This window comes from Molossus molossus, unplaced genomic scaffold, assembly GCF_014108415.1.
Source record: "Molossus molossus isolate mMolMol1 unplaced genomic scaffold, mMolMol1.p scaffold_m16_p_8, whole genome shotgun sequence".
Taxonomy (NCBI): domain Eukaryota; kingdom Metazoa; phylum Chordata; class Mammalia; order Chiroptera; family Molossidae; genus Molossus; species Molossus molossus.
This window is the reverse complement of record NW_023425402.1, coordinates 2,686,782-2,708,942: the sequence shown is the minus strand read 5'-3', so window position 1 is coordinate 2,708,942 and position 22,161 is coordinate 2,686,782. Positions and strand designations below refer to the sequence as shown.

General features: G+C 51.1%; 5 protein-coding genes across 9 annotated transcripts; 2 read left to right on the top strand and 3 right to left on the bottom strand.

The window, feature by feature from the left end:
- Positions 1–750: 750 nt before the first annotated feature.
- Positions 751–2,914, bottom strand: MPIG6B (megakaryocyte and platelet inhibitory receptor G6b). Of its 4 annotated transcripts, none has more exons than XM_036248719.1 (6): positions 2,830–2,914; positions 2,279–2,578; positions 2,040–2,130; positions 1,697–1,743; positions 1,480–1,559; positions 751–1,364 (listed from the first exon to the last, which is right to left on the bottom strand). In XM_036248719.1, the coding sequence occupies exons 1-6, from the start codon at positions 2,888–2,890 to the stop codon at positions 1,260–1,262; spliced, it is 684 nt and encodes a 227-aa protein (XP_036104612.1). In that variant the 5' UTR covers positions 2,891–2,914; the 3' UTR covers positions 751–1,259. The 4 variants fall into 4 exon arrangements, with proteins under 4 accessions (XP_036104612.1, XP_036104611.1, XP_036104610.1 ...); XM_036248718.1 differs by having other exon boundaries at positions 1,480–1,578; positions 2,279–2,626; positions 2,830–2,907; XM_036248717.1 differs by having other exon boundaries at positions 2,279–2,626; positions 2,830–2,907.
- A 1,611-nt stretch (positions 2,915–4,525) lies between these two features.
- Positions 4,526–7,227, top strand: LY6G6C (lymphocyte antigen 6 family member G6C). The gene is made up of 3 exons (XM_036248994.1): positions 4,526–4,640; positions 5,972–6,082; positions 6,553–7,227. The coding sequence occupies exons 1-3, from the start codon at positions 4,589–4,591 to the stop codon at positions 6,765–6,767; spliced, it is 378 nt and encodes a 125-aa protein (XP_036104887.1). The 5' UTR covers positions 4,526–4,588; the 3' UTR covers positions 6,768–7,227.
- An 870-nt stretch (positions 7,228–8,097) lies between these two features.
- LY6G6D (lymphocyte antigen 6 family member G6D) lies at positions 8,098–12,062 on the bottom strand. The gene is made up of 3 exons (XM_036248627.1): positions 12,048–12,062; positions 11,806–11,911; positions 8,098–8,315 (listed from the first exon to the last, which is right to left on the bottom strand). The coding sequence occupies exons 1-3, from the start codon at positions 12,060–12,062 to the stop codon at positions 8,098–8,100; spliced, it is 339 nt and encodes a 112-aa protein (XP_036104520.1).
- On the bottom strand, positions 11,838–20,623 carry LOC118621295 (lymphocyte antigen 6 complex locus protein G6f-like). 2 transcript variants are annotated; one of them, XR_004957666.1, is made up of 7 exons: positions 20,495–20,622; positions 19,717–19,818; positions 19,370–19,633; positions 17,763–17,918; positions 17,524–17,590; positions 17,095–17,392; positions 11,838–11,911 (listed from the first exon to the last, which is right to left on the bottom strand). XR_004957666.1 is itself a non-coding variant. In XM_036248620.1 (6 exons), exons 1-6 carry the CDS (start codon positions 20,547–20,549, stop codon positions 17,368–17,370), a joined length of 897 nt encoding a protein of 298 aa, XP_036104513.1. In that variant the 5' UTR covers positions 20,550–20,623; the 3' UTR covers positions 17,095–17,367. The 2 variants fall into 2 exon arrangements, 1 of the variants encoding a protein (XP_036104513.1); XM_036248620.1 differs by lacking the exon at positions 11,838–11,911 and having other exon boundaries at positions 19,717–20,046; positions 20,495–20,623.
- LOC118621296 (lymphocyte antigen 6G6e-like) lies at positions 13,860–15,839 on the top strand. The gene is made up of 3 exons (XM_036248621.1): positions 13,860–13,949; positions 14,888–15,013; positions 15,146–15,839. Exons 1-3 carry the CDS (start codon positions 13,898–13,900, stop codon positions 15,364–15,366), a joined length of 399 nt encoding a protein of 132 aa, XP_036104514.1. The 5' UTR covers positions 13,860–13,897; the 3' UTR covers positions 15,367–15,839.
- Positions 20,624–22,161: the final 1,538 nt, after the last annotated feature.

Here is a 22,161-nt window from a genome sequence, read left to right as displayed (position 1 = left end):
GATGACAATGTTTTGGACATGCTGTGCACAAAATGGTTAGGGCCAGATAGGCAGGGATGTCTGAGGGACAGCTTGGAAATCCCGTAACCGAGATCAGAGCTGGAGAGAGTTCTGGGTGTCGTTTGCCAAGGTGAGGACTGAGGCCACTGTGGATGACAGCTTCCCAGAAAAGGAAGAAGGCAGATAAAGGGACAAGCCTAGAATGGTGGGGAATACCATGGGGGTAGGGAGAAAGGAAGAGGAGTACAGAAGGAAGATATCAGCATTGAAGAAAAACAGCTTAAAGAAGGGAGTAATAAAAAGCCAAACCAACCCTGGCCAGTTTGACTCAACGGTTAGAGCATCGGCCTGCGGTCCAAAGAGACCCAGGTTCAGTTCCCGCTAAGGGCACATACCTTGGTTACAGTTTGTCCCCGGCCCTGGTTGGGTCGTGTGGGTAGCAGCCACTCGATGTGTCCCTTTCACATCGATGTTTTCTCTCTCTCTTCCTCTCTCTCCCTCCCACTCTATCTGAACAAAAAGTGAAAAAATGTCCTCGGGTGAAGATTAAAAAAAAAAAAAGCCAAGCCAGCCAGTGGTTAAGCCAGTGATTAGAGTGTTGGCCCACAGACCAAAGGATCACTAGTTCAATTACCAGTCAAGGGCATGTACCTGGGTTGCAGGTTCCCCTGGTGAGGGTCATGTGGGAGGTAACCAATTGATATGTCTCTCTCACATCATGTTTCTCTCCCTCCCTCCCTCCCTTCCACTCTATTAAAAAAAAAAAAAAAAATCAATGGAAAAATATCCTCAGGTGAGGATTAACAACAACAACAACAAAAAGCCAAGCCAGATGAATGCTAAAGAATGTCTACTAGGTATGGCCATTTGGAAATCACTGGCAATCTCATGGGAGTAGAGTGAAGGAGAATAAAATGGAGGAGACAGATGTAGGTCCCTGGTTCAAAGAGCTTGACTGGAAGGGAGGGAAGAGATGGGACAACTATCTTGGAGTGACTGATGTCTTAAGATGGGGAGACAGGGTTTGATGAGGTTTAGAGAGGACACCAGTGGTAAAGGAGACACGGAGGTTATAGGAGATGGGATAACCGAAGGAGCAAGATCAGTGGCAGACACAGCCTGGAAGCCAGGTCTCCTGACTCCCAGTCTAGTGCTCATTTCTATCCCATGGTGCCTTCATTTCCTGGGGAGAGCTGGAGAGGGCGGTTATGGAGAGCTGGGAGCTCCCAGCTTTTGATGTGTGGAGTAAGGGCTTTCCTTCAAACTACAACCGCATAGATGGTGGAGGAATCACCAGAGGCCACTGGAGACAACCGGCAGGATCTTCTGAGGGCCATATGATCCAGGTCTGCATAGAGCAGGCTCTGAAAGGTGAGGAGGAAGGCAGAAGTGTGACTCCTTGGCAATCCAGGCCTGTCTCTCCTGGTCCACTTTTCTCAGGAATTCTGGCCAGTCCCCTTCCCATCCCTAAGCCCTTACCGACTCCTGGTCCAGGTCTTCTGCTATATGGGGCTCCTCCTCCTTTACTGGTCTCTGGGGCTCGGCTTTCACTAGTGGAGCTATGTAGGGGGAACAGAGCTGAAGGATTGAGAGAAGGTGACCAACTTGTCTGCTCCCAGCAAGGGCTCAGACTCAGGAATTGAGGGGTGGGGGATGTGCAGGTAGAAGAAGAAAAATGGGGTGGAGGTAAGCTCACCAAATCTGGGGAGTGGTCGAAGCGGGTGCGGGTGCGGGGACGAGCGCCTGTCGGGGATGTATAATAGTCTGAGAACGTCCAGTGTTGTCTCCCAGGTTCTTGGCTCTAAACCCTGCAACTTGTAGCCCCTGACCAGCAAACCAACTTAGGCTCCACCCCCACAGAGAGCTGCTACCTCTAGCCTAGCTTCCCAAGTCAGGGCTCCACCCACTAGCCTGTGGCCCGGTCTCCAAGTTCTGATCACCCCTTCTCCAAACCACACCCCAGGGCTCCAGATCTAGCTTTAGTCTGCGAAAACTCTGGTCCTGCCCCTCCCACCTCTTGTCAAGCCCCGAGAGTTCACCTGCGCTGCCACCAGACCACGCCCAACACTCCGAGTCCCAGCAGCAGCCCAGCGCCCAGCAGAGGGATCAGGAGCGGGGGATACACGGACTCTGGAGGAAGGATGGAAGTGGGTGGTGGACGCCTGGGTCAGGGGACAAACAGCTAGCTCTCAGCTCAGGAATCCCCAGCCAAGGCCCCTCTCCCGGTCGGGGTTGTGTGCCCGAATTAAGTGCCCTGTGCGCGAAGGCTTCTACTTACCCCGGCTAGGCCCCGGGGCCCTGCAGTAGGCCCTGTCCCCCAACACGTGAAGCACCATTCGGCTCTCGTTCCCGTGGTGGCCCTTGCAGATAAAGGTGCCCGAGTCCCCCGCGCTCAGGAGCAGCTCTAGCCGACGGATGCCAGGGTCCAGGGCTCGCAGGCGGCCAGCAAAGGGTTGGACAGGAGGCACGGTGGGGGTCCCGCTCGAAGAGGCCCACAGGATCGGGCGGCGTCCTTTGGACAGGCCCTTGCAGGTTGGGAAGCTAGGTGCCCAGGCCCAGCGGGTGGGATGTGAGACCCCTACGCAGGAGAGATTCACTCGGTCTCCTGGGCGGCCGTCCAGGAAAACTAGGGGAGGCCGGGGGTGGGGAGGGGGGCGGTGATTAGGGCAAGTCCACCGGGTGAGAAGACTTCCCCCGCCTCACATCTCTCCCCTCTCCTCTGCCCTCCCACCATCCTGGATCTTCCCACACACATCCCACTGCCCAGTCGGCCCCGTCGCGTGCCTCAGACTTTCCTGGTTCATCCCGACTTTCCCAGGGATGGCTTACCCCCGGGGTCCCCCTGAGCCCTCGACAGCAGCAGCGGCAGTAGCGACAGAACCAGGGCCATGGCTGGGATGTGGTGAGGAGAGAAGGCGAGTGAATCAGCAGAGGAGACCGGAGGGAAACGGGGTGGGGGTAGGGGCGTGTCGGCAGGTCTGGGGGCTCCGATAAGAAGGAGGCGGGGCCACCGGCTGCCTGGATTCCTCTAGGAATACTCACAGGTCCTCAAACAATGCTCACTTAAAATTCGTGCTCAGGCCGTTTACACAAGCATTTTCGAATATTTTAACTCCTGCAGCGGAGCAGGTGGAAACATCACGAATTTGGATCCCGGCTGCCTTCAAATCCTGACTTGACATCTACTAGCTGCCTGCTGTAAGCAAGTCGCTTAACTTTTCTGGGCCCGTTGGCTCATCTATAAAAGCACCTATAAAAGGCCCTGGCCGGTTTGGCTCAGCGGTTAGAGCGTTGGCCCTTGGACCAGAGAGTCCTGGGTTCAGTTCCCGCTAAGGGCACGTACCTCGGTTGCAGTTTGTCCCTGGCCAGGTTGGGGTTGTGTGGGTGGCAACCACTCGATGTGTCTGTCTCTCTCACATCCATGTTTCTCTCTCTCTTCCTCCCACTCTATCTGAGGATAAAAGAAAAAATGTCCTCGGGTAAGGATAAAAAAAAGCACCTAGGATGCATAACCAATGGACATAGACAACAATGCTTGGCTTGAGGTGGGGGATAGGGAGAAGGGTGTGTGTGGGGGGGGAGAAACATCTGTAACAAAAATAAATTAGTTAATAAAAAATAAAAGCACCTACGTTATAGAGGATTGTGAGAACTAAATACATACATCTAAAACGCCTAGAACAATGGCTGACACATAGGAACACGAAGTACTGGCTATTATCATTACTATCTATTCCTATTTTAGCTGTACCTCATGTCTCTGTGCACACGCTGTCCCTCTCAGCCACGGTGCCTCCTGAACCGGCAGGTTTTGACTGGGGAGGCACCTTGGTGCAGGGGCACTTGCCCCACACCCAGAACTTCATTGGCCTTCACTGGACTGGGGCAACCGAGGCCAGGCCAAGCCCAAAGTGGACCCTGAGAACCTCTGGGGAACCTGAGGCAACTCCTCCTTGCAGGCAGCCCCAGCCCATGCTTGTGCTGCTATGATATCACAGACACTCTTGGCGACATCACAAACCCTACTCCTTAATCCTGTGGCTGAGCTGTGGTTGGGAAGACCAAATGGGAGCCGAATTGAGAATAATTTGGCTCTTTCCAGCCAAAATCTCTGCTCACATCTTCTACCAATGCCCTCCAGGGACCCAAAATTGGCAGTCATCTTGGGTCACACCCACTGTCCATTTTCCAGGAACCAACAGCTGCTACCTCCACGGCCACTGTAACATCACAGGGGCCTTTGGTGATGCTTCTTCAGAGGACTGGGCAGGCAGGGCTGTCGGCTGGGAGCCAGGAGGGGTACCTTGATCGGAAACCAAGAACCAAAATGGCTCACCTACACACCCACCCCAATCCCTACCACCTCACCTCTCTCTCCCATCTCTACTCCCCCACCCAGTCCTGTTTAGCCCCACCCCACCCCTTGGTCAGCTGTGCATGAATGGGGAAGGAGGAACCACCAGAGGCAGGAGAGGGAGGGACTTTTGGGAGTATAAATTCCAAAAAGACTACTCAACTCCCGGAGCTGGATCCCCAGAAATCCACTCTGTCAGCTGCTGCAGTTGCTACCATTCTTAGGACCCTCACCATGAAAGGCCTTCTGCTGCTCACCTTGTCGTCTTTGTTCTGCTGGATCTCAGGTGAGCTCCTGGGGCTCCAAGGACCTGATTCACCCAGTCAGGACTTTTATACCCTACCCCACCCACCACCCTACACTACCCACTACTGAGGATCCCAAGTACCCCTGGCCCCAGTTGGCTGAGCTCTCCTGTGCCTCCAGAACCAAGCCTCCCTGTAACAGAGACCTTGCTCCATTTCTCAAGGATCCATGATTCCATCTTTCAGACTCCTTCCTACCTCCAAGACCCACTCTTTTAACCAGCCAGGGTTCTAGGTCCCCTTTTCCCTACTCCAAGGCACCCCCTTCTTGGAAACCCTGTTATCCAGTTACCCTGACAGCCCCACTCCAGTACCTGCTTTTTTCTTTCTCCACCTGTACTCAGCAGGGTGTCCTCCCAGAAACCTAGGCATCCAGCCTAGAGCTTCTTTTGCACCCCACCTGTCATCTACTCCATCAGGGACTTCATTCTCAGTCCCTCAAGCAGTGGTCTTTCCTAGTTCCCCACTGCTCCTCCCTGGGGTGCATACCTCTAGGGACACAAGCTCTGGAGGGTGCTAGTGACCTCTTAGAACCTCCCAGGGAACAAGGGAGATTTCCCTGGCCTTCTAGGGAGGAAATGCCAGGACTGCTCACCCCCCAGGGTGAGATGCATTCACAGCCTTCTCCACCCTTGGACCAAATCCCTCCTTCACCAAACCTTGCATGCCCAAACTTTGAATTAGCTGAGGCAGGAACTTTAGGGGTACCACCTTCTGTACCCAGGTGGAATCTGATGATCTGTCACCTAGATAGTACTTCTTTCTGTCAGAGAGTTCTTGAGGCAGGAGAATCAACTCAGGTCTGGCTCCTCTTATCATGCTCTGGTGGGCACAGGAGGTGTAAATTGCTAAAGCCGACCGCACGTGGCTCTCTTGCCAGCATGAAGTTCCAAACCATTTCTGCATGTGTCGTATCCTCCGTGATTCTCATCTTTAATATTTCTTCTTATTTCAAATCTCTATCTGTGACCTCTTCTAAATCCTTTCATCTTCTTCCCCACCTCCTCCATCCCATGGAGTTCTCTTTTCATCTGTCCCCAGCCCCATATTGTTGCTGGTAGCTCTGTCCCTCCTGACTCATCCCCAGATGGAATGGAGTGGAGAAAGGTATTCAGAGTGCAGGTCATTCACAGAACAACTCCACCCTCACCCACTTCCACTTTTTCTCTATCACTCACCTGCTCCGTCCCTGACAGACCAAACAGGTCGGAACACCTACTGCATGGGCTCTTCTCCACCCCACCTCCCTGCTTGGCTCAGTCCCAGGTGAGTCAGACATCCCATCACCTCAGCCTGACTTGTGTCTTCCCAGGTGACATTCACTGTCACTCCTGCTACAAGGTCCCTGTGCTGGGCTGTGTGGACCGGAAGTCCTGCCGACTGGAATCAGGACACAGATGCCTGACAACAAATGTGTACCTTGGTAATATCTCCTTCTTTAGTGGGGATGGGGGAGGGGGTCATTGGGGGACTATGGCTGGGCCTGAGGCCCAACTGGAGCTAAGGCTCAGGTGGAACTAAGAATGACGGCAATGAGAACATTTGGCCAAAAATGATGACATGCCAGGCCCCATTCTGTCTCTACATGGATTGTTTCAACTAATGTTCTGATCACCCTATGGTGTGGCTACTATTATACTGAAGAAACAGCCTCAGAAAGAGAAAGTAACAGGTCCAAGGCATCATGGCCAGTAAGTGATAGGACCAGGATTAGGGTGAGGGGGCAGGGTCTGGAAGTGCAGGAGAAAGATTAGACTGAAAAGAGATAAATGGGGGAAGTTGGGGCAGAGTTGGGAAGGAAGGAAGCTTGGGTGGGTTCCTGGGTCTGGGAGGTGAACACAGGCATTCTAGGTGCCCATCCCAGTTGACGCCACTGTCCACTCCTACCCCCAGGCAAGATGTGGGTTTTCTCCAACCTTCGCTGTGGCACACGTGCACAGCCCTGTGAGGAGTCCTCCAACCAAACCATCCACAAGCTGGGCCTGACCTATAACACCACCTGCTGCAGTGAGGACAACTGCAATAGCCCAGCCCCTCGGCCCACCCCGGGCCTGGCCCTGGTCCTCCTCACCTCCTTGGCTGGCCTTGGCCTCTGGTTGCTGCAATGATACCCCTTCCATGGTGTCCCTGCCCCCCACCCGGCCTTCGCCTAAGCCTCTCTCCCTGTGTGTCTGTATCCCCTGGCTTCCCACAATGGTCTCTTCCTAGTTCCCTTTGCTCAGAAAAACATTTCTTCAGACCTTCACATTTCTTTAATCATACAGTGGTCTCCATCTCCATCATTCCAAACCGCATACCCTCCTCTCTGCTTTTCCCTTCCCCTTTCCCTCTGGACCACTCCAGATCCTCCACTGGCCCCTAGAAGGGCTTCCCACTTTGTCTCCTGCACTCTACCATGCCCTGCTCAGGGAGGGATTGGAGTCTGGGCCTGAGATGGGGCTTCTGTCCTGTCCCCGGTGAAGGTCCGAGGAAAGACCTGATGACCTCACTGTATGAGGCTGATTTCCCAAACCCTGGCTGCCGTACGACCCGTTCTCCTGCTCACCTCTTTCCATTTTAAGTAATAAATGTCTGTGTCTGATAAGTTGTACATTTATTGTCAGAAGACCTATTGTCAGAGGCCCCTGCTTCCCTGCCCTAACCCAAGCATCCTTCAGGGAGTTTATCTGGAAGGCTGGGCTGGGGCAAATGGAGAAACAGGTTTTTCTGGCCTCCATCCTCCCTCCCAGTATCTGGGGGTGGCACACAGGTCCCAGTGTTTGGAGACAATCCTTATCTCAAATGTAGGTCACATCTCTGAGGTATTGCCAAGAGGGAGGTGCGGCCTGGCTTGAGGGCTCCCACAAATGGGTGGGAGAGTTGCTTGGGGATGGGACTCAGGACTCTCTTTCCGGGTGTCAGGCCCTCAGGTTAGAGTCAGAGGCCTCACCTGAGGTCACTAAGTGGGGCAGTGAGTGAGCCTCCTATCACAGTCTCACTTTTACTTCCTTTCTCAATTTAAAAGAGTCCTTTTCAGAGCCAAGCTACAAAGGGGAAAGGAGAGCCAACCCAGACCACCAGGCTCGTTGCTTCTGGTGAGCCCCACTCAGCCCAGAGCTTGCTCCCTGCGTGATCCTCCTTGCTGAGGAAGGTTCTCCCGAGCAACAGGGTCCAGGTGTAACTTAGAGTAGATTCTCCACTGTCCTTTGGGGATGGGTCGGTTAAGGAGAGCATCACCACAATTAAGTTCACTGAGGTGTGGTGATCCTGAAACTAGAGCCATAAACTAGAGTAATACGCCCCCATATTACCCCTTCAGCACTGGTCAACAAAGGCGACATGGGATTTTCCAGTCGGTTCTAGAGTGGTTGATAGATGTTAATGGCTCACAGAGGAGTGTGTGTCTTCTCATCTCAGATCTCCTTCATTCCTTTGCTCCCTTCTCATCCTGTGCTCCCACTACCCTCTCCACAGTCCTGGAAAGACCCAGGCCAGGGCGCTGCCTGCTGCAGCCAAGATGCGGGCTGGGGTCACAGTTCCCACCACAGCACTGCTGCATGGGTCTCTGACGCAGCAGTCCCTGTGAGCTGTGTAGGTCACATCTCCCACCAATTCTGTTTCTACTTGCCTGTAGTGATGGGCTGCCGCACAGGCTGGATGGTGATGAGGCAAGATCACTGAGGTTGAGAGACTGAGACAGCAGTGTTGGCCTCCTGGCTAGAGGACTTGCCTTCTGGAGCTGAGCAGATGTGATTTCAAGGAGCCCAAAGGGATTCTCTGCCCCCTCAAAAAACACCTCCCTAAAACCAGATAATCACAGTTATCACACTGACATTGTGAATCCCCTGATGTGATGCACTGCAAAGGATCAACATCTCATCTATGCTACTCTTGCCAAGAGCTCATGACCTCAGTCTGATCATGAGAAAATATCAGATAAATCCAAATTGAAGGACATTCTATACAATAATTACCAGGACTCTTCAAAAGTGTCAAAGTCATGGAAGACAAAGACTCAGAACTGCCACGGATTGGGAACAGCTAGAAAGACATGAGAGCCAAATGCTATGGGGGCTTCTGGTTTGGGCTCTGGAATATCTGGCTAAATTGAATAAGGTCTACAAATCAGTTCGTAGTAGTGTATCAATGTCACTTTCTGATATTGATCACTGTACAGTTGGCCTTTGAACAACATAGGTTTAAACTGTGCAGGTCCACTTTTACAAAGATCTCCCCCCCCCCCCCCCCCAAATATACAGTTGGCTCTTCTTATCCTGGAGATTCATCCAACTGCAGACCGAAAATATTTTCAGTCTGCAGTTGGGAATCGGTGGATGCAGAGGGCTGACTGTATGTGTTGTTCTATGCCATTTTATTTTATTTTATTTGTTTGTTTGTTTGTTTGTTTTTTTGGTGGTACATGCCCCTTGCGGGAACTGAACCCAGGACTCTCTGGTCCATAGGATGACGCTCAACCGCTGAGCCAAACTGGCCAGGGCCATTTTATTTTATTTTTAATCTTTGTTGTTGAATGTATTACAAATGTTCCTCATTTTTCCCCCATTGACCACCTCCTCCCCACTCCCACCCCCCTCCCACCTTTTCCCACATTGTCTGTGTCCATTGGTTATGCATATAAGTTCTTTGGTTTATTTCTTCCCACCCTTCAACCCCCTTCTCTTTGAGGTTTGTCAGTCTAGCAACCAATTTGTTCTTCTTAATCCCTTCACCTTTTCACCCATTCCCCCAACCCCCCCTCCCATCTGGCAACCAACAAAATGTTCTCTGTATCTATGAGAATGTTTCTGTTGTGCCTGTTCATTTTGTTTGTAGATTCCATTGTCAATAGATATGTATTCATTGCCATTTTGTTTGTTCATATATTTTATCATTTTCTTCAAAAAGACCCTTCAACATTTCATATAATAATAGTTTGGTGGTGATGAACTCCTTTAACTTTTTCTTGTCTGGGAAACTCTCTATATGACAGCTTTGCAGGATAGAGTAATCTTGGTTGTAGGTTCTTGCTTTTCATCACTCTGAATATTTCTTGCCACTCCCTTCTGGCCTGCAAAGTTTCTTTTGAGAAATCGACTGACAGTCTTACGGGAACTCCCTTGTAGGTAACTAACTGCTTTTCTCTTGCTGCTTTTTTTTTTTTTTTTTATCCTCACCTGAGGACACTTCTCCACTTTCTGTTCAGATAGAGTGGGAGGGAGGGAGAGAGAGAGAAACATCAATGTGAAAGGGACACATTGAGTGGCTGCCACCCACACGACCCAACCAGGGCCAGGGACAAACTGCAACTAAGGTACGCGCCCTTAGCAGGAACTGAACCCAGGTCTCTCTCTTGCTGCTTTTAAGAGTCTCTCTTTGTCTTGAACCTTTTGCATTTTGATGATGATGTGTCTTGGTGTGGGCCTCTTGGGGTTCATCTTGTTTGGGACTCTCTGTGCTTCCTGGACCTGTATATCTGTTTCCTTCACCAAGTTAGGGAATTTTTCTGCCATTATTGTTTCAAATAGGTTTTCGATTTCTTGTTCTCTTCTCCTTCTGTCTATGCCATTTTATAGAAGGAGTTTGAGTATGGGGGATTTTGGTATCTACAAGAGGGTGGGGGTGGGGTGTCGTGGAACCAATCCCCCTCAGATACCAAGGGACAACTGTAGTTAAGTTTTTTTTTAATTTAATCCTCACTCGAGGATATTTTTCTATTTATCTTCAAATAGAGTGGGAGGGGGAAAGAGGGAGACAAAGGGAGAGAGAGAGAAATATCAATGTGAGAGGGACATATCGACTGGTTGCCTCTCACATGACCCCCAAAGAGGGCCGAGGTCGAACTGCAACCAAGGTACGTGCCCTTGGTCAGAATTGAACCTGATACTCATTGGTCCACGAGCCGACGCTCTACTGCTGAACCAAACTGGCCAGGGCTGTTGTTAAGTTTTTGTGGAGTCAAAAGTTATATGCGCATTTTCTTTTTTAATGTTTTTTTTTTATTATTATTCAGATAGAGTAGGAAGGAGAGAGAGGAAGAGAGAGAGAGAGAAAAACATTGACATGAAAGGGACATATCAAGTGGCTGCCTCCCGCATGACCCAACCAGGGCTAGGGACAAACTGCAACCGGGGTACGTGCCCTTAGCGGGAACTGAACCCAGATCTCTTTGGACCGCAGGCCAACGCTCTAACTGCTGAGCCAAACTGGCCAGGGCTATATGCGGATTTTCAACTGAGCCAGGGGTCAGCAACTCTTTTTTTTTTCCTTTATTGATTTTTTTTTTTTTAATCATCCTCACCCGAGGACATTTTTCCATTCTTTGTTCAGATAGAGTGGGAGGGAGAGAGAGGAACAGAGAGAGAGAGAAACATCGATGTGAAAGGGACACATCGAGTGGTCGCCACCCGCACAACCAACCAGGGCCGGGAATAAACTGCAACCGAGGTACATGCCCTTAGCGGGAACCGAACCCGGGTCTCTCCGCACCGCAGGCCGATGCTCTAACCGCTGAGCCAAACCGGCTAGGGCTCCTTTATTGATTTTTAGAGGGAGAGTGAGATAGAAACATTGATGAGAGAGAACATCAATTGGCTGCCTCCTGCATGTCCCCACTGGAGATCGGGCCCACAACCCGGGCATGTGCCCTGACCGGGAATCGAACCGGCGACCTCTTGGTGCCTGGGTGGATGCTCAACCGCTGAGCCACACCAGCCAGGCGGGGTCAGCAACTCTAATCCCCACGTGTTCAAGGGTCAACTGTATTATGGTTATATAAGATGTTAACATTAGAAGGAAGCTGGGTGAAGGATATACAGGAATTCTCTGTACTATTTTTACAACATTTCTGTCAATCTTAAACACACACATACCTCCCTGGTCCTTAGCTGATGCCAGAAAATTGAAGTTTGGTTTAACATTTTGGTTCCTACTTTCAAGGGACTGAGCTTTTTCAACCACATGTGAGTGAGTGGACCTCTGAGATTCTGGAAAGCAGAGGAGGGAGGTGGGACCACATGGATGGCAGACTGAGGGGCACCGTGCTGGGAGCACAGAAGGGGCTGCAGACAGCTCTCTGCCAGCAGCACCATCTACCCAGACCTAGCCTGATCCTGGAAGGTTCTGGAGGTAGGAAAGGGCTGGGGGAAGAGGGAGAAACTGAGGACTCACTGTTACCAGACAGCTTGCTCTGCTGCAGGCCTGGTTGGGGTTTGCCCTCACCACAGATGGTCACAGGCGCCTCCGCCACTGCAGTCCCAGCACAGCATGCGGTGTCCTGGAAGGAGAGAGGAGGCGCTGGACCTGGGCTCTCAGGGAAGCCGGCTGGCAGAGAGGGGCCAGCCTGTATGATAGGGGCCTTGCCTGTCTTCTTACCCAAGGCACCCAGGCAGGGTGCTGAGCATCAGCCCCACAAGGAGAGGGTTCATTGTGTCTGCCTGGATCAGTGGCCTCTCCCTTCCATGCCCCTCCCTGCCCTGGCTCTGCCAGCCTTATATCCCCCCGGGTTTTATAGGACAATAAAAAGAGAGGCAAAACTCTCCCTCAGCAGGCACTGGGGGCCCCACTGGAGACAGGGAGGGGCCCCTCAGGAGAATGCTCTCAGCATCCTCTGGAGTCCCCAAACTCCTCCATCCTTAGCAGCAGTTCTAAGGCCCTTTCAGAGGGTCCTTAACGGTCTTCCTTTTCCAACTATATATCTGTGTGAGGTGGGATTTTCTTCATACACATCAACCAAACCAACATATCCCAACAGATTGAATGCAGAAGTAGATATGAAAACCCAGCCATCTTCATTGGGAAAGAAGGTCTTTTTCACAAAAATATGTTTTGTTTACACGTAGGTTTATTATTTTAATTTTCTTTTAATTCTCACCTGAGGATATTTTTCTATTTATCTTCAGATAGAGTGGGAGAGAGAGAGAAGTATCCACTAAGAGGAACACATTGACAGGTTGCCTCCTGCATGACCCTGACCAGGGCAACCAAGGTATGTGCCCTTGACCAGAATCGAACCCACATCTCATTGGTCCACAGGCCAACGCTCTAACCACTGAGCAAACTGACCAGGGCATATTATTTTAATTTTTACATGAATCTATTTAAATTTTCTGTTTTGATTTCTAATAGACTGTTAATATAGCTCACTGATGCCTGGCCTGTGTGGCTCAGTGGCTGAACGTGTCGCCAGTTCAATTCCTGGTCAAGGCACATGCCAGCTTGTGGGCCCGATTCCCAGTGGGGGGTGCAGAGGCAGCCAATCGATGTTCTCTCTCATCAACGTTTCTATCTCTCCCTCTCTCTTCCTCTCTCTCTAAAATCAACAAAGAAAAAAATTTAAAAAAAAAAAAATATATATATATAACTCACTAAGGAAAGCTTTTGGGGTCTTCAGTAACTTTTCAGTGTGTAAAGAGGTCCTGACATAAAAGGTTCTAGAACTCTGCTGCTCTGTGGAGAGACAAGCCTCCTCCACCCACCCCACCCACCCAGTCCTATCCTGAGTTATTCCCGCCCTGATTCTCCAGGTGTGCTATCCTCCTCCCAATCTCTTTAACCCCTGTCTTCCAGACCCTGCAACCGCCCCCCAAATCTTATCCCTGCATTTTTTCCTACTCTTTATGACCCCCCCCAACCCACTGACTTATCCCAGTGGAAATGCATCCGACCCTCTGACCCCAAGGGTGATAACTCTTTCCTCCCAGGTAGTAAAGCTGGGAGAGATCACTAGGGGTGGGGCCGACTGGGGATCAAAGGGATCTGAGAGGGCAGGGAGCCCTTCCTTAGGCAGCTGTCTTTCGTGCTGGGGGATGGGAGGAGACGTTGTTGGTTCTGCATTCAGACAGATCTGGGCCAGGGCTGTTTGGAGGGTGACCCTGAGAGACTTACATGCACAGAAGGGGAACGGAGAAAGCCGAGAGGAGGAGAAAAGCTGAGAGAGCAGAAAACAGCTTGAGACAAGGGTGGGGAGGGGAGAGGAGTAGGAGGGAAGGTGACAGACACCATCTGGAACCCGACGCAGCTGAGAGTACAGAGAAGACCCTGAAGGCAAGAGCAGACTTCGGGAGGTGGCAGGGAGATGTGGGGGCAGGGCCTGCTGGTCAGGCTGGTGAATCTGGCCAGTTCCACCTCCTCTCTCGGTTCACTCCCTAGGTGTGTTTGTTTATTGGTTCCTCCCTGTCTTATTCAGATGCTCCTACTCTTCAGCCTGGGCAATTCAGGTGCAGGTCACATTCTCCCAGACTCCTGAGCCCTGGATTCAGCCATGGGCACCACCAGCACCTTCCTCTGCACCCTGTTCTTCTGCGGGGCAGTGGGTAAGGGTGGGTTGGGGATCCTCTGGGGCAGCGGGCTGGGGGGTGCAGTTGGGGCAAGGGTTCATGGAAAAGCTTGAGACTGGGGGGCGGAGGGGTCTGAGAGACCCAAGAAGAGAGTTGTGGGAGCTTTAGAAAGAGGAGCTGGCGGGGAATGGTCTCAGGCCACCCTGATAAAGCCCCTTCCGAAGGCGCTGAAGAACAGCGCTTTCTCTGCCATCTTTGAGCAGCCTCTATCTTCCTTGGCCCTTATCTCACCTCTATTTTTTTATCCTCACTCGTGAACATTCGTGAACATTTTTGCATTTATCTTCAGATAGAGAAGGAGGGAGAGAGGGAGAAAGAGAGAGAGAGAGAGAGAGAGAGAGAGAGAAACATCAATGTGAGAGAGACACATCGACTGGTTGCCACCCACATGACCCCAACCGGGCTGGGGACAAACTGCAATGGAGGTACATGCCCTTAGCGGGAACCGAACCCGGGTCTCTCTGGTGCGTAGGTCAATGCTCTAACCACTGAGCCAAACCGGCCAAGGTCTTTATCTTACCTCTTGCTTCTTTGCTTGGCCCCTTAGTAAATGTCAGTTCCCATCTTCGCATCTGTTTCTGGCACTATCTGCTTAACTTCTTCACTGCCGCCTCCCACCACGGCTTCTGTCCTTCTCTGAGTTCATCTCTGACACTCTCTCAGCTTCTGTTCATGTTGGTGTCCCTCACAGTCTCTGTATCCTTCTTGCCTCTGTGTCTTTCTCTTTTCCTGTCTCCCCTCCCTCCTCTGTGTCTTTTTCTACTTCTGTCTGCCTTCTCACTCCATTTCAGTGCTGCCCTCTCCCCACTTCGGGTGTTACTTCTCTGTGCATCCCTGTCCCAGATCTTGGCTCCAACTCTCACCTGGCCTGTTTCCCTCTCCTCCTGCCTTCCTGCTGTCCACCAACCCCACAGGTCTCACCACTTCCCCTGCCCAGGGGCGACTCCACTGCTACTACTGCAGCTTTGCCAAACCCTGCTACCCTGTCCCCACCGAGTGTCAGGATGATGAAGCTTGTGGCATCAGTATTGGCACCTCAGGTAGGACTCTGGTCCAATGGCTCTACTCCAGGTTGTTCCCCACCTCCATCTGTCCTGCCTCTCCTGCTGCCCCTGGCCCTTACCTCCTTCCTGCCCCTGCCCCTGCCCCAGCTTTCCGCCTTTGTCTCACAGAGCAGAGTGAGCTCATCCAGCGGAAAGGCTGCCTCCCAAGAGCCCAGTGCCTTCTGCCTGGCCATGCCACCTACTGGTCACGCTCCTACGCTCTGCAGCACCACTGCTGTGACCAGGACCTGTGCAACATGGCCACCTCACTGCAGCAGCCCCGCAGCTCCCTCCTCCCCACGCTGCTCCTCATGGCCAGCTTCACCTGGGGAGGCCACCTCCTTCACTAGCCTCACTTGAATCTGCAGCCCTCAACCCAGGACTCCTCCACTTTCACTACGGCCCTGGAAACACCTGCCCAGACACTTTTGAGATATGGCCAAGAACCTGATTTTGTACAGAGGCCTCAGATCCCTGGCCCAATACCTTTGGAGACCCCTTCCAAGACCCGACTCCCGTGGACCTGGCTCCAGCCCCGACAGCAACCTCCCCAGAGCCCAGCCTCATAAAAACCACCTGCTCTGTGTCTTTTGTCTTTTCTAGATGCTGATGTCCTTTCCCAGTCCCAGGTCTCTGGCAAGGCAGGTGTTTGATGGAGCTGTGGGTCCTAGGAAAGGGGATGGCAGGGGCATCATGTACGGAGAGGAGGGGAGTCTTGCTGGGGAAGGTTAATTTGGTAGGTCAGGAACTCAGGAAGGAGGGCTCGGGCAACTATAAAGAGTAAATTTGCTCTGGCCTGTTTGGCTTTGCAGTTAGAGTGTCGGCCCAGACCAGAGAGTCACAGGTTCAATTCCGGTCAAGGGCACATACCTGGGTTGCTGTTCATTCCCCTCCCTGGTCGGGTCATGCAGGAGGCAACCAATTGATGTATCCTCACATCAGTGTTTCTCCCTCTCGCTCTCCCCCTCCCTCCCACTCTATCTGAAGATAAATAGAAAATTATCCTCGGGTAAAGATTAAAAAAAAAAAGAGTAAATTTAAATTAATAAAGTGCTATCTGGGGGTCTGGTAACACTGCTGTGTGTGTGGGTGTTCTCTAGAAGCAAACTAGCTGCTTGGTGGGTGGTGCTGGAACCTGAGCCATAACTTGCACCTCGTTCTCCATTGGTGTCATTCGCGTCTTCCTCCTCACCAATAGCTTAGCTGAAGCCACTGCAGAAAGGCTTTCGGTGAGACTTCCGAGAAAGCTTTTCTTCAGCGAGGCCCAAGCTTGAGCAGATACACAAAAGGGCACTTGGTGGAGGTGTTTGTGAAGGTGTGGCTGGGAGTCCATGTCATTTCTGCCTGAGCCTGGGGTATGGTCGAGTTGGGAGCGTCACCGTGCTCACCCTGCTTCACCAGCCCAGACCTGTCCGTGGTTCACAGACAGCCCAATACAGGGCCCAATTACACAGCCACCAGGGAATGTACCCTCCCACCCCTATGGATACTTCCGCTAAGGGAGATAGCTTGTGACTCTGGGATCCCAGAATGTCAATGTGGCATAAGCGACTGGCTGCTGGGGATGCCACAATGGAGCGCCTAGAAGGAGGGTGACGGGGTGGGAACCGAGCTTTGGCATCCCCATATTACCCAGTTCCTTCCCCTTCCATCAGAGAAAGTGTGGGGTCTAATCAAAGGTGTTTGTTCTGCCCTGGCCAGTTTGCTCAGTGGTTAGAGCGTCAGCCCGCGGACCACAGAGTCATGGGTTCAGTTCTGGTCAAGGGCATGTACCTCAGGTGAGGTTTGGTCCCTGGCCCTTGTCAGGGTCCTGCAGGAGGCAACCAATCCAAGTGTATCTCTCACATAATGGAACTAAATTCCATTCTCTCTGTCCCTCAATCTTCCCACTTTGTCCTCCTTCTGTTTTTCTCTATCTCTCCGAATATCTCATCTCTTACTCTGATTTGAGTCTCTTCCCTTCTCTCTACTTCAGTTTCCCCCATTTCTCCTCTGGTTCCGTTATGCCTGGTTCTCCACCATTGTTCAAATCCCTGAATTCCTCTGTCTCCTCTCTGCCCATCCCCACCCCTCCTTACCCCCTGCCAGCTACACCAAGCTCCCCTCAATCCGATGGTTGCGGGTTCAGGGACACCCTCCACTGGCTGCTACAGACAGGAGACCACACTTTTTCGAAGGTGACATCACGAGATAATTCTTCTCCTTTCCTTCAGCACAACTCCCTCCACACACAGCTGAACGGTAAAAGTAGCATTCTTAGCCCCTCCCCCCTTGCCAAGATTTTCAGGGAGTCCTTCAGGTGCCACGTGGCCAGGGAGACCGCAGGTCCTTTCCAGCAGATGTCACCAAGATCATCTGGTCTTGGGGGCAGGTGGGCTGTGGGTTTTGTGAAACATAAAGGATTAAGGATACTTCCATTCTCCACCCCCTCAGGAACCAGGACTCACATCCTCCCTAACCCCAGTCACCTCTGGGATTTAAGTCTCTGTCCCACAGTTGTTCCTCACCTAAGACGGGCCAAGTGGATGTTCTCATAGACCTGGATTTCAGGTTTGAACTGAGGAGTTGAGGTATCTGGGGAGAAGGAGTCATATGGAGTGTGACAGAGAAGTCACCAGATAACCCAGAGCTGTATTCCCTACCTCCTCCTCCCCTGGAGAAGATGGGGTACAAAGGAAAATGTGAGCCCAACCCTCTGCCTCCTACCCACATGTTCTCGTCTTCCTTCTGGGAAGGAGGGACTCACTTTTGCACTGAGCACACTGGACCCTCCGCTTGCAGAGCATGACACCGAGGACCAGGGTGGTGAGCCCCTGGCCTGCTGCGAACAACAGCATCAGGATCCAGGGCACATTCCAGCCCACGGAAGGGGCACAGAGGGCAGGGGAAGCATCGGTTGAGGCTGCAGTAAGGGCAAGACAAAAGGATAAGGAGGGAGGCAGTGAGGGAGTCTGGCCCTGTGCCCCAAAGAGAGACTTCCCACATAGTCTGGTGGGCTCTTCCAAAAGAAGACCTCATAAGTTTCCTTGCCCCCATTGTCTACCCCCCCACTTTGCCCCTTTTCCATTCTCTCACCCTGACCCCATGAGCCAACATGGATGGAGAATGGCAATGCCTCCTCACACCCAACACATACACGGACAGCTAACTCCAGAACAGACCACCAGCCATAACTCATTTCTCCTCATACATCCACCTTTTCAAGAAAAAACGAAGTGCCTTCCATGTATTCCTTCTTCCAGTCACTCACTCCGCAAGCGTTCACGGAGCGCCCGCCACATGCCGAGCACCCGCGCAGGTGCTGAGGGTGCAGAGGGAAGTCAAGCCCAGCCGCTGCGTTACTGACCTTTGCTTATTGAAATAATGGCCACTTGCTCCTCCCTCCTGCCTTGTAAAATGAGTTATTCCACACCCAACAGCATTCTTTCTCTGTATAATGGACTTTTTTCTGATAAAACAATTATATTTTTTTCTCCCTCTGCCTTTACTATCAATGGGCCATTATAACCTCAGTGCATATATTTCCTTTCTTTTTTTTTTTATCCTCACCCGAGGACATTTTTGCATTTATCTTGAGATAGAGCTGGAGGGAGAGAGGGAGGAAGAGAGAGAGAGAGAAACATCGATGTGAGAGAGACACATCGAGTGGTTGCCACCCACACGACCCCAACTGGGGCTGGGGACAAACTGCAACTGAGGTACGTGCTCTTAGTGGGAACCGAACCTGGGCCTCTCTGGTCTGCGGGCCAACACTCCAACTGCTGAGCCAAACCAGCCAGGGCGTATATATATCCTTTCTTCAAAAGACAACTCCCCGAGCCCAGCAGGTGTGGCTCAGTGGTTGAGCACTGACCTATGTACCAAGAGGTCACCGGTTTGATCCCTGATAAGGGGGCATGCAGGAGGCGGCCAATCGATGTTCTCTCTCACTGATGTATCTCTCTCTCTCCTCCCATCCTCTCTCTCTAAAATCAATAAAAAGAAAATTATTTTTTAAAAAACAACTCCCTCAGCAATAATTCTTATTTTGTTCCTCTCTGCTATGTGATGTTCCACACAAATCATAAGTTGGCCTATTTCTAAACAATGATATATTCCACCAGAATTCTTCTTCTCCCTCTTGGCTATGGTCTATTCCACCAGAAAGTTAGCTTAACCAACCCCCTTCTCTGTTATGGATTCAGTCAATAAGTAAGAAAGTCCTCCTCTTATAGGTGATGGTCAGCTTCACCAGAAATCACCCCTCCTGACCTGGCCAATAACAAATTTGCCTCCTTCGGTACCTCCTCCCCTAGTCAGCAGGTGTGGATGTGCCAGGGGGAACATCCCTTTCCATATCCCCCCTCAGTTTACCTGCCAGGCTGAAGCTGACCCCCTTGTTCTGAGGTATGAGGCAGCGGATGATCCTTGGTCTATGGCCCCGGTGCTCAGAAAGCCCCTCCCCAGGACACACCAAAAGCAGGGCAGCCCCTTCGCCCCAGAAGGACTGCACATGGCCCCTCACAGGACCCTTTCCCTCCATCCATGTCACAGAATCCAGGCGTCTGGTAGGGACCACAGAGCACAGAAGGACAGAGCAGGGGGATCCATCTGCAGCCCTTGCAGATAACTGGGATCCTGTGGGGAGAGAGAGACCCCTCAGTTCCTTGCTTGGGCTTCCCCCTCCCCCAGTGGCCTCTGGCCTGCATGCTTCCACTCACCTCTGAGCACAGAGACATCATACACCCTCCAGTTCTGGTATTTGTGGCGCTGACCCAGCACGGCACACCAGTATCGCCCGGCATCTCCCTCCTTGGACCCTTCTAGCCACAAAGAGTAGTTCCCCAGCAATTTGAGCCTGGATTCCCTTCCAGACTTCCCAGGGTCTGGGGCTGGCCTGGCCACTTGAACTTGGGTCACCAGGGCAGTGGAGGAGCCTGCTGCAGGGCTGTGGAACCAGGACAGCAGTTCATCCCCATGTAGGGTAGGTGGTGAGGGACATGGTAACTCCATTGCTTCCCCCAAGGTCACATAGATGGCCTGGATGTTATCTGTAGGGAGGGGCTTGTATGAGGCCAGAGACCTCCATGAGATCAACAACCTCCCAACTCAACCTCCAACCCCTGGCTTCCTTTCCTTCTGAGGGACAGCTACAAAAAATGTGAGGTGGAGAGGAGGGTAGGGGCTTTCTTCCCCTCTCCCCCAGTGAGTGAGGGAATCTGAAGGCAAGAGAGAAAAGGTTGGAATAGTTGGCAAATACCCATATCTTTTCCTCTCATTTCTCCTTTTCTGGAAGCACTTATTCACCTGTTCTTATTTTCTAAAGGAAACTGTACATGATTTGGATCCTAAGGGTCTCTGGGCCTACCCCAGTATTAGAGATCAGGAGATCAATTGGAGTAAGTCTATCTTCTTGAATCAAATACCTGTGCCTGCCCTAAAGAGAAACAGCGGCAGTCCCTCACAGCCTTGCAGAATCCTCCACCTCCTGCTCCTTACCTTCAGCAGCCTGGAGGGGTCCACAGAGGAGCAGAAGGAGAAGGAATAAGGCCATGGGGAGAGCCTTTCAAGTTCTCTTGCTTGGGAACTAGTGTTCCTAGGGAGGAAACAGAGCCCAGATAAAGGCCCACAGGCCTCCGGACGGGATGGGAAAGCTGGGGAGATAAAGCCCAGCTGCAAGTCTACTGGGGAAAAAATGACCACCGCCTTTCTGTCCTGTTGGGAAAAAGACCCAGTCCAGGCTGCTCCTAAGACAGCCTCCTCACCCTTCTGACTCCTGACTCCATACTGGTGGAGGGACTTAGATAGAAATCTTTCCATTCTGAGAAGCCTGCATAGAAGGGGTCGCAGCTGTCCACCTCCCACCAGGTTGGAAGCGTTCTCTCCTCCACCCTAAGAGGTGCTAGACACGAGGGAAGAAACTGAGTCTTCATGTTGGTCTCCACGGAACCCAGCATGAGACTGCACACCCAGTCAATACTTCAGAAATTATGTATTTATTTATTTATTTATTTATTATTATTTTTAATTCTCACCTGAGGACACTTTCGCATCTATCTTCAGATACAGCAGAAGGGAGAGAGGGAGGAAGAGAGAGAGAGAAACATCGATGTGAGAGAGACACATCGAGTGGTTGCCACCCACACGATCCCAACCAGGGCCGGGGACAAACTGCAACCGAGGTACGCGCCCCCAGCGGTAACCAAACCCGGGACACTCCGGTCCAAGGGCCCACGCTCCAACCGCTGAGCCAAACCAGCCAGGGCGCAATACTTCAGAAATTATTTAAAATGGCTTTCCTAGGGGACTGTCTGGCACCAATTTCTGTTGGATATGTTATTACTTAAGAAGAAGAATAGCAAGGGCCTGAAAAATTCACTGATTCATCCCTTGGCCTCAGGCAGAGCTCTCAGGGCAGATCTTCATATGGCTCTAACAGTTCTTAATGTGTTATTTATTTTCAAAGGCTACTTTTTTTTTTTTTTTTGGTAAAATAATCCATGCATACCAAATATTATATCTAATGTACAATTGTATATTAAATAAACTGTGACATATTTACATAATGGACCATTCAACAGTATTGAGAAAGTACAAACCACTGTAACATGCAACAAGGCTGAATCTCACAAACATAATGAGTAAAAGAAGCCAGAAACAAAAACATATATTATAGGATTCCATTTACATAAAGTACAAAAAGAGGCAAAAGTAATCTAAGAGGTTGAAAATTAAGTTTGTGGTTACTCTTAGTGGGGTGGTAGCAACTAATAGTGATCTGCAGAGGGTCTTCCTAGATGTGGCAATGATGTGTTGTTGATCTGGGTGCTGAGACACGGATATATTCGAGTGCTGAGACATAGATATATTCAATTGGTGCACTTTTCTGTTTTTGTGTTGACTGCAATAAAAAGCTAAAGGGTGTGTATATAATGTAGGTGTAAGGTACAAAGAAAAAGAAAACCTGTGTTCCGTTAAGAAACAGAATATTACCATTTGAGTTAAAGATTCTCTATGCTGTGTAACACTTTTCCAAATTTGCTCTTTATCTTTCACTTGTTCATTAAGTTTTATGTTTTTCAACTTTATACATTGGTGGCATGTTGTATGTAATATGTGGCTTTCTTTTTCCACTCAACATTATGGTTTTGAGATTTGTCCATGCT

Excerpts from the sequence above, each read along its gene's own strand:
- MPIG6B (XM_036248717.1), bottom strand. The coding sequence starts at position 2,890 with ATGGCCCTGGTTCTGTCGCTACTGCCGCTGCTGCTGTCGAGGGCTCAG. Across the intron at positions 2,131-2,278 it reads GGCCCCGGGGCCTAGCCGGG|AGTCCGTGTATCCCCCGCTC; the intron begins GTAAGTAGAAGC and ends TCCTTCCTCCAG. Across the intron at positions 1,365-1,479 it reads AAGACCTGGACCAGGAGTCG|AGCCTGCTCTATGCAGACCT; the intron begins GTAAGGGCTTAG and ends CTCACCTTTCAG.
- LY6G6C (XM_036248994.1), top strand. The coding sequence starts at position 4,589 with ATGAAAGGCCTTCTGCTGCTCACCTTGTCGTCTTTGTTCTGCTGGATC. Across the intron at positions 4,641-5,971 it reads TTTGTTCTGCTGGATCTCAG|GTGACATTCACTGTCACTCC; the intron begins GTGAGCTCCTGG and ends GTGTCTTCCCAG. Across the intron at positions 6,083-6,552 it reads GACAACAAATGTGTACCTTG|GCAAGATGTGGGTTTTCTCC; the intron begins GTAATATCTCCT and ends TCCTACCCCCAG.
- LY6G6D (XM_036248627.1), bottom strand. Across the intron at positions 8,316-11,805 it reads GAGCAAGCTGTCTGGTAACA|TGATCTTGCCTCATCACCAT; the intron begins GTGAGTCCTCAG and ends TCTCAACCTCAG.
- LOC118621296 (XM_036248621.1), top strand. The coding sequence starts at position 13,898 with ATGGGCACCACCAGCACCTTCCTCTGCACCCTGTTCTTCTGCGGGGCA. Across the intron at positions 13,950-14,887 it reads GTTCTTCTGCGGGGCAGTGG|GTCTCACCACTTCCCCTGCC; the intron begins GTAAGGGTGGGT and ends CCAACCCCACAG. Across the intron at positions 15,014-15,145 it reads CATCAGTATTGGCACCTCAG|AGCAGAGTGAGCTCATCCAG; the intron begins GTAGGACTCTGG and ends TTTGTCTCACAG.
- LOC118621295 (XM_036248620.1), bottom strand. The coding sequence starts at position 20,549 with ATGGCCTTATTCCTTCTCCTTCTGCTCCTCTGTGGACCCCTCCAGGCT. Across the intron at positions 19,634-19,716 it reads TGATGTCTCTGTGCTCAGAG|GATCCCAGTTATCTGCAAGG; the intron begins GTGAGTGGAAGC and ends CTCTCCCCACAG. Across the intron at positions 17,393-17,523 it reads ATCCACTTGGCCCGTCTTAG|CCCACCTGCCCCCAAGACCA; the intron begins GTGAGGAACAAC and ends CAAAACCCACAG.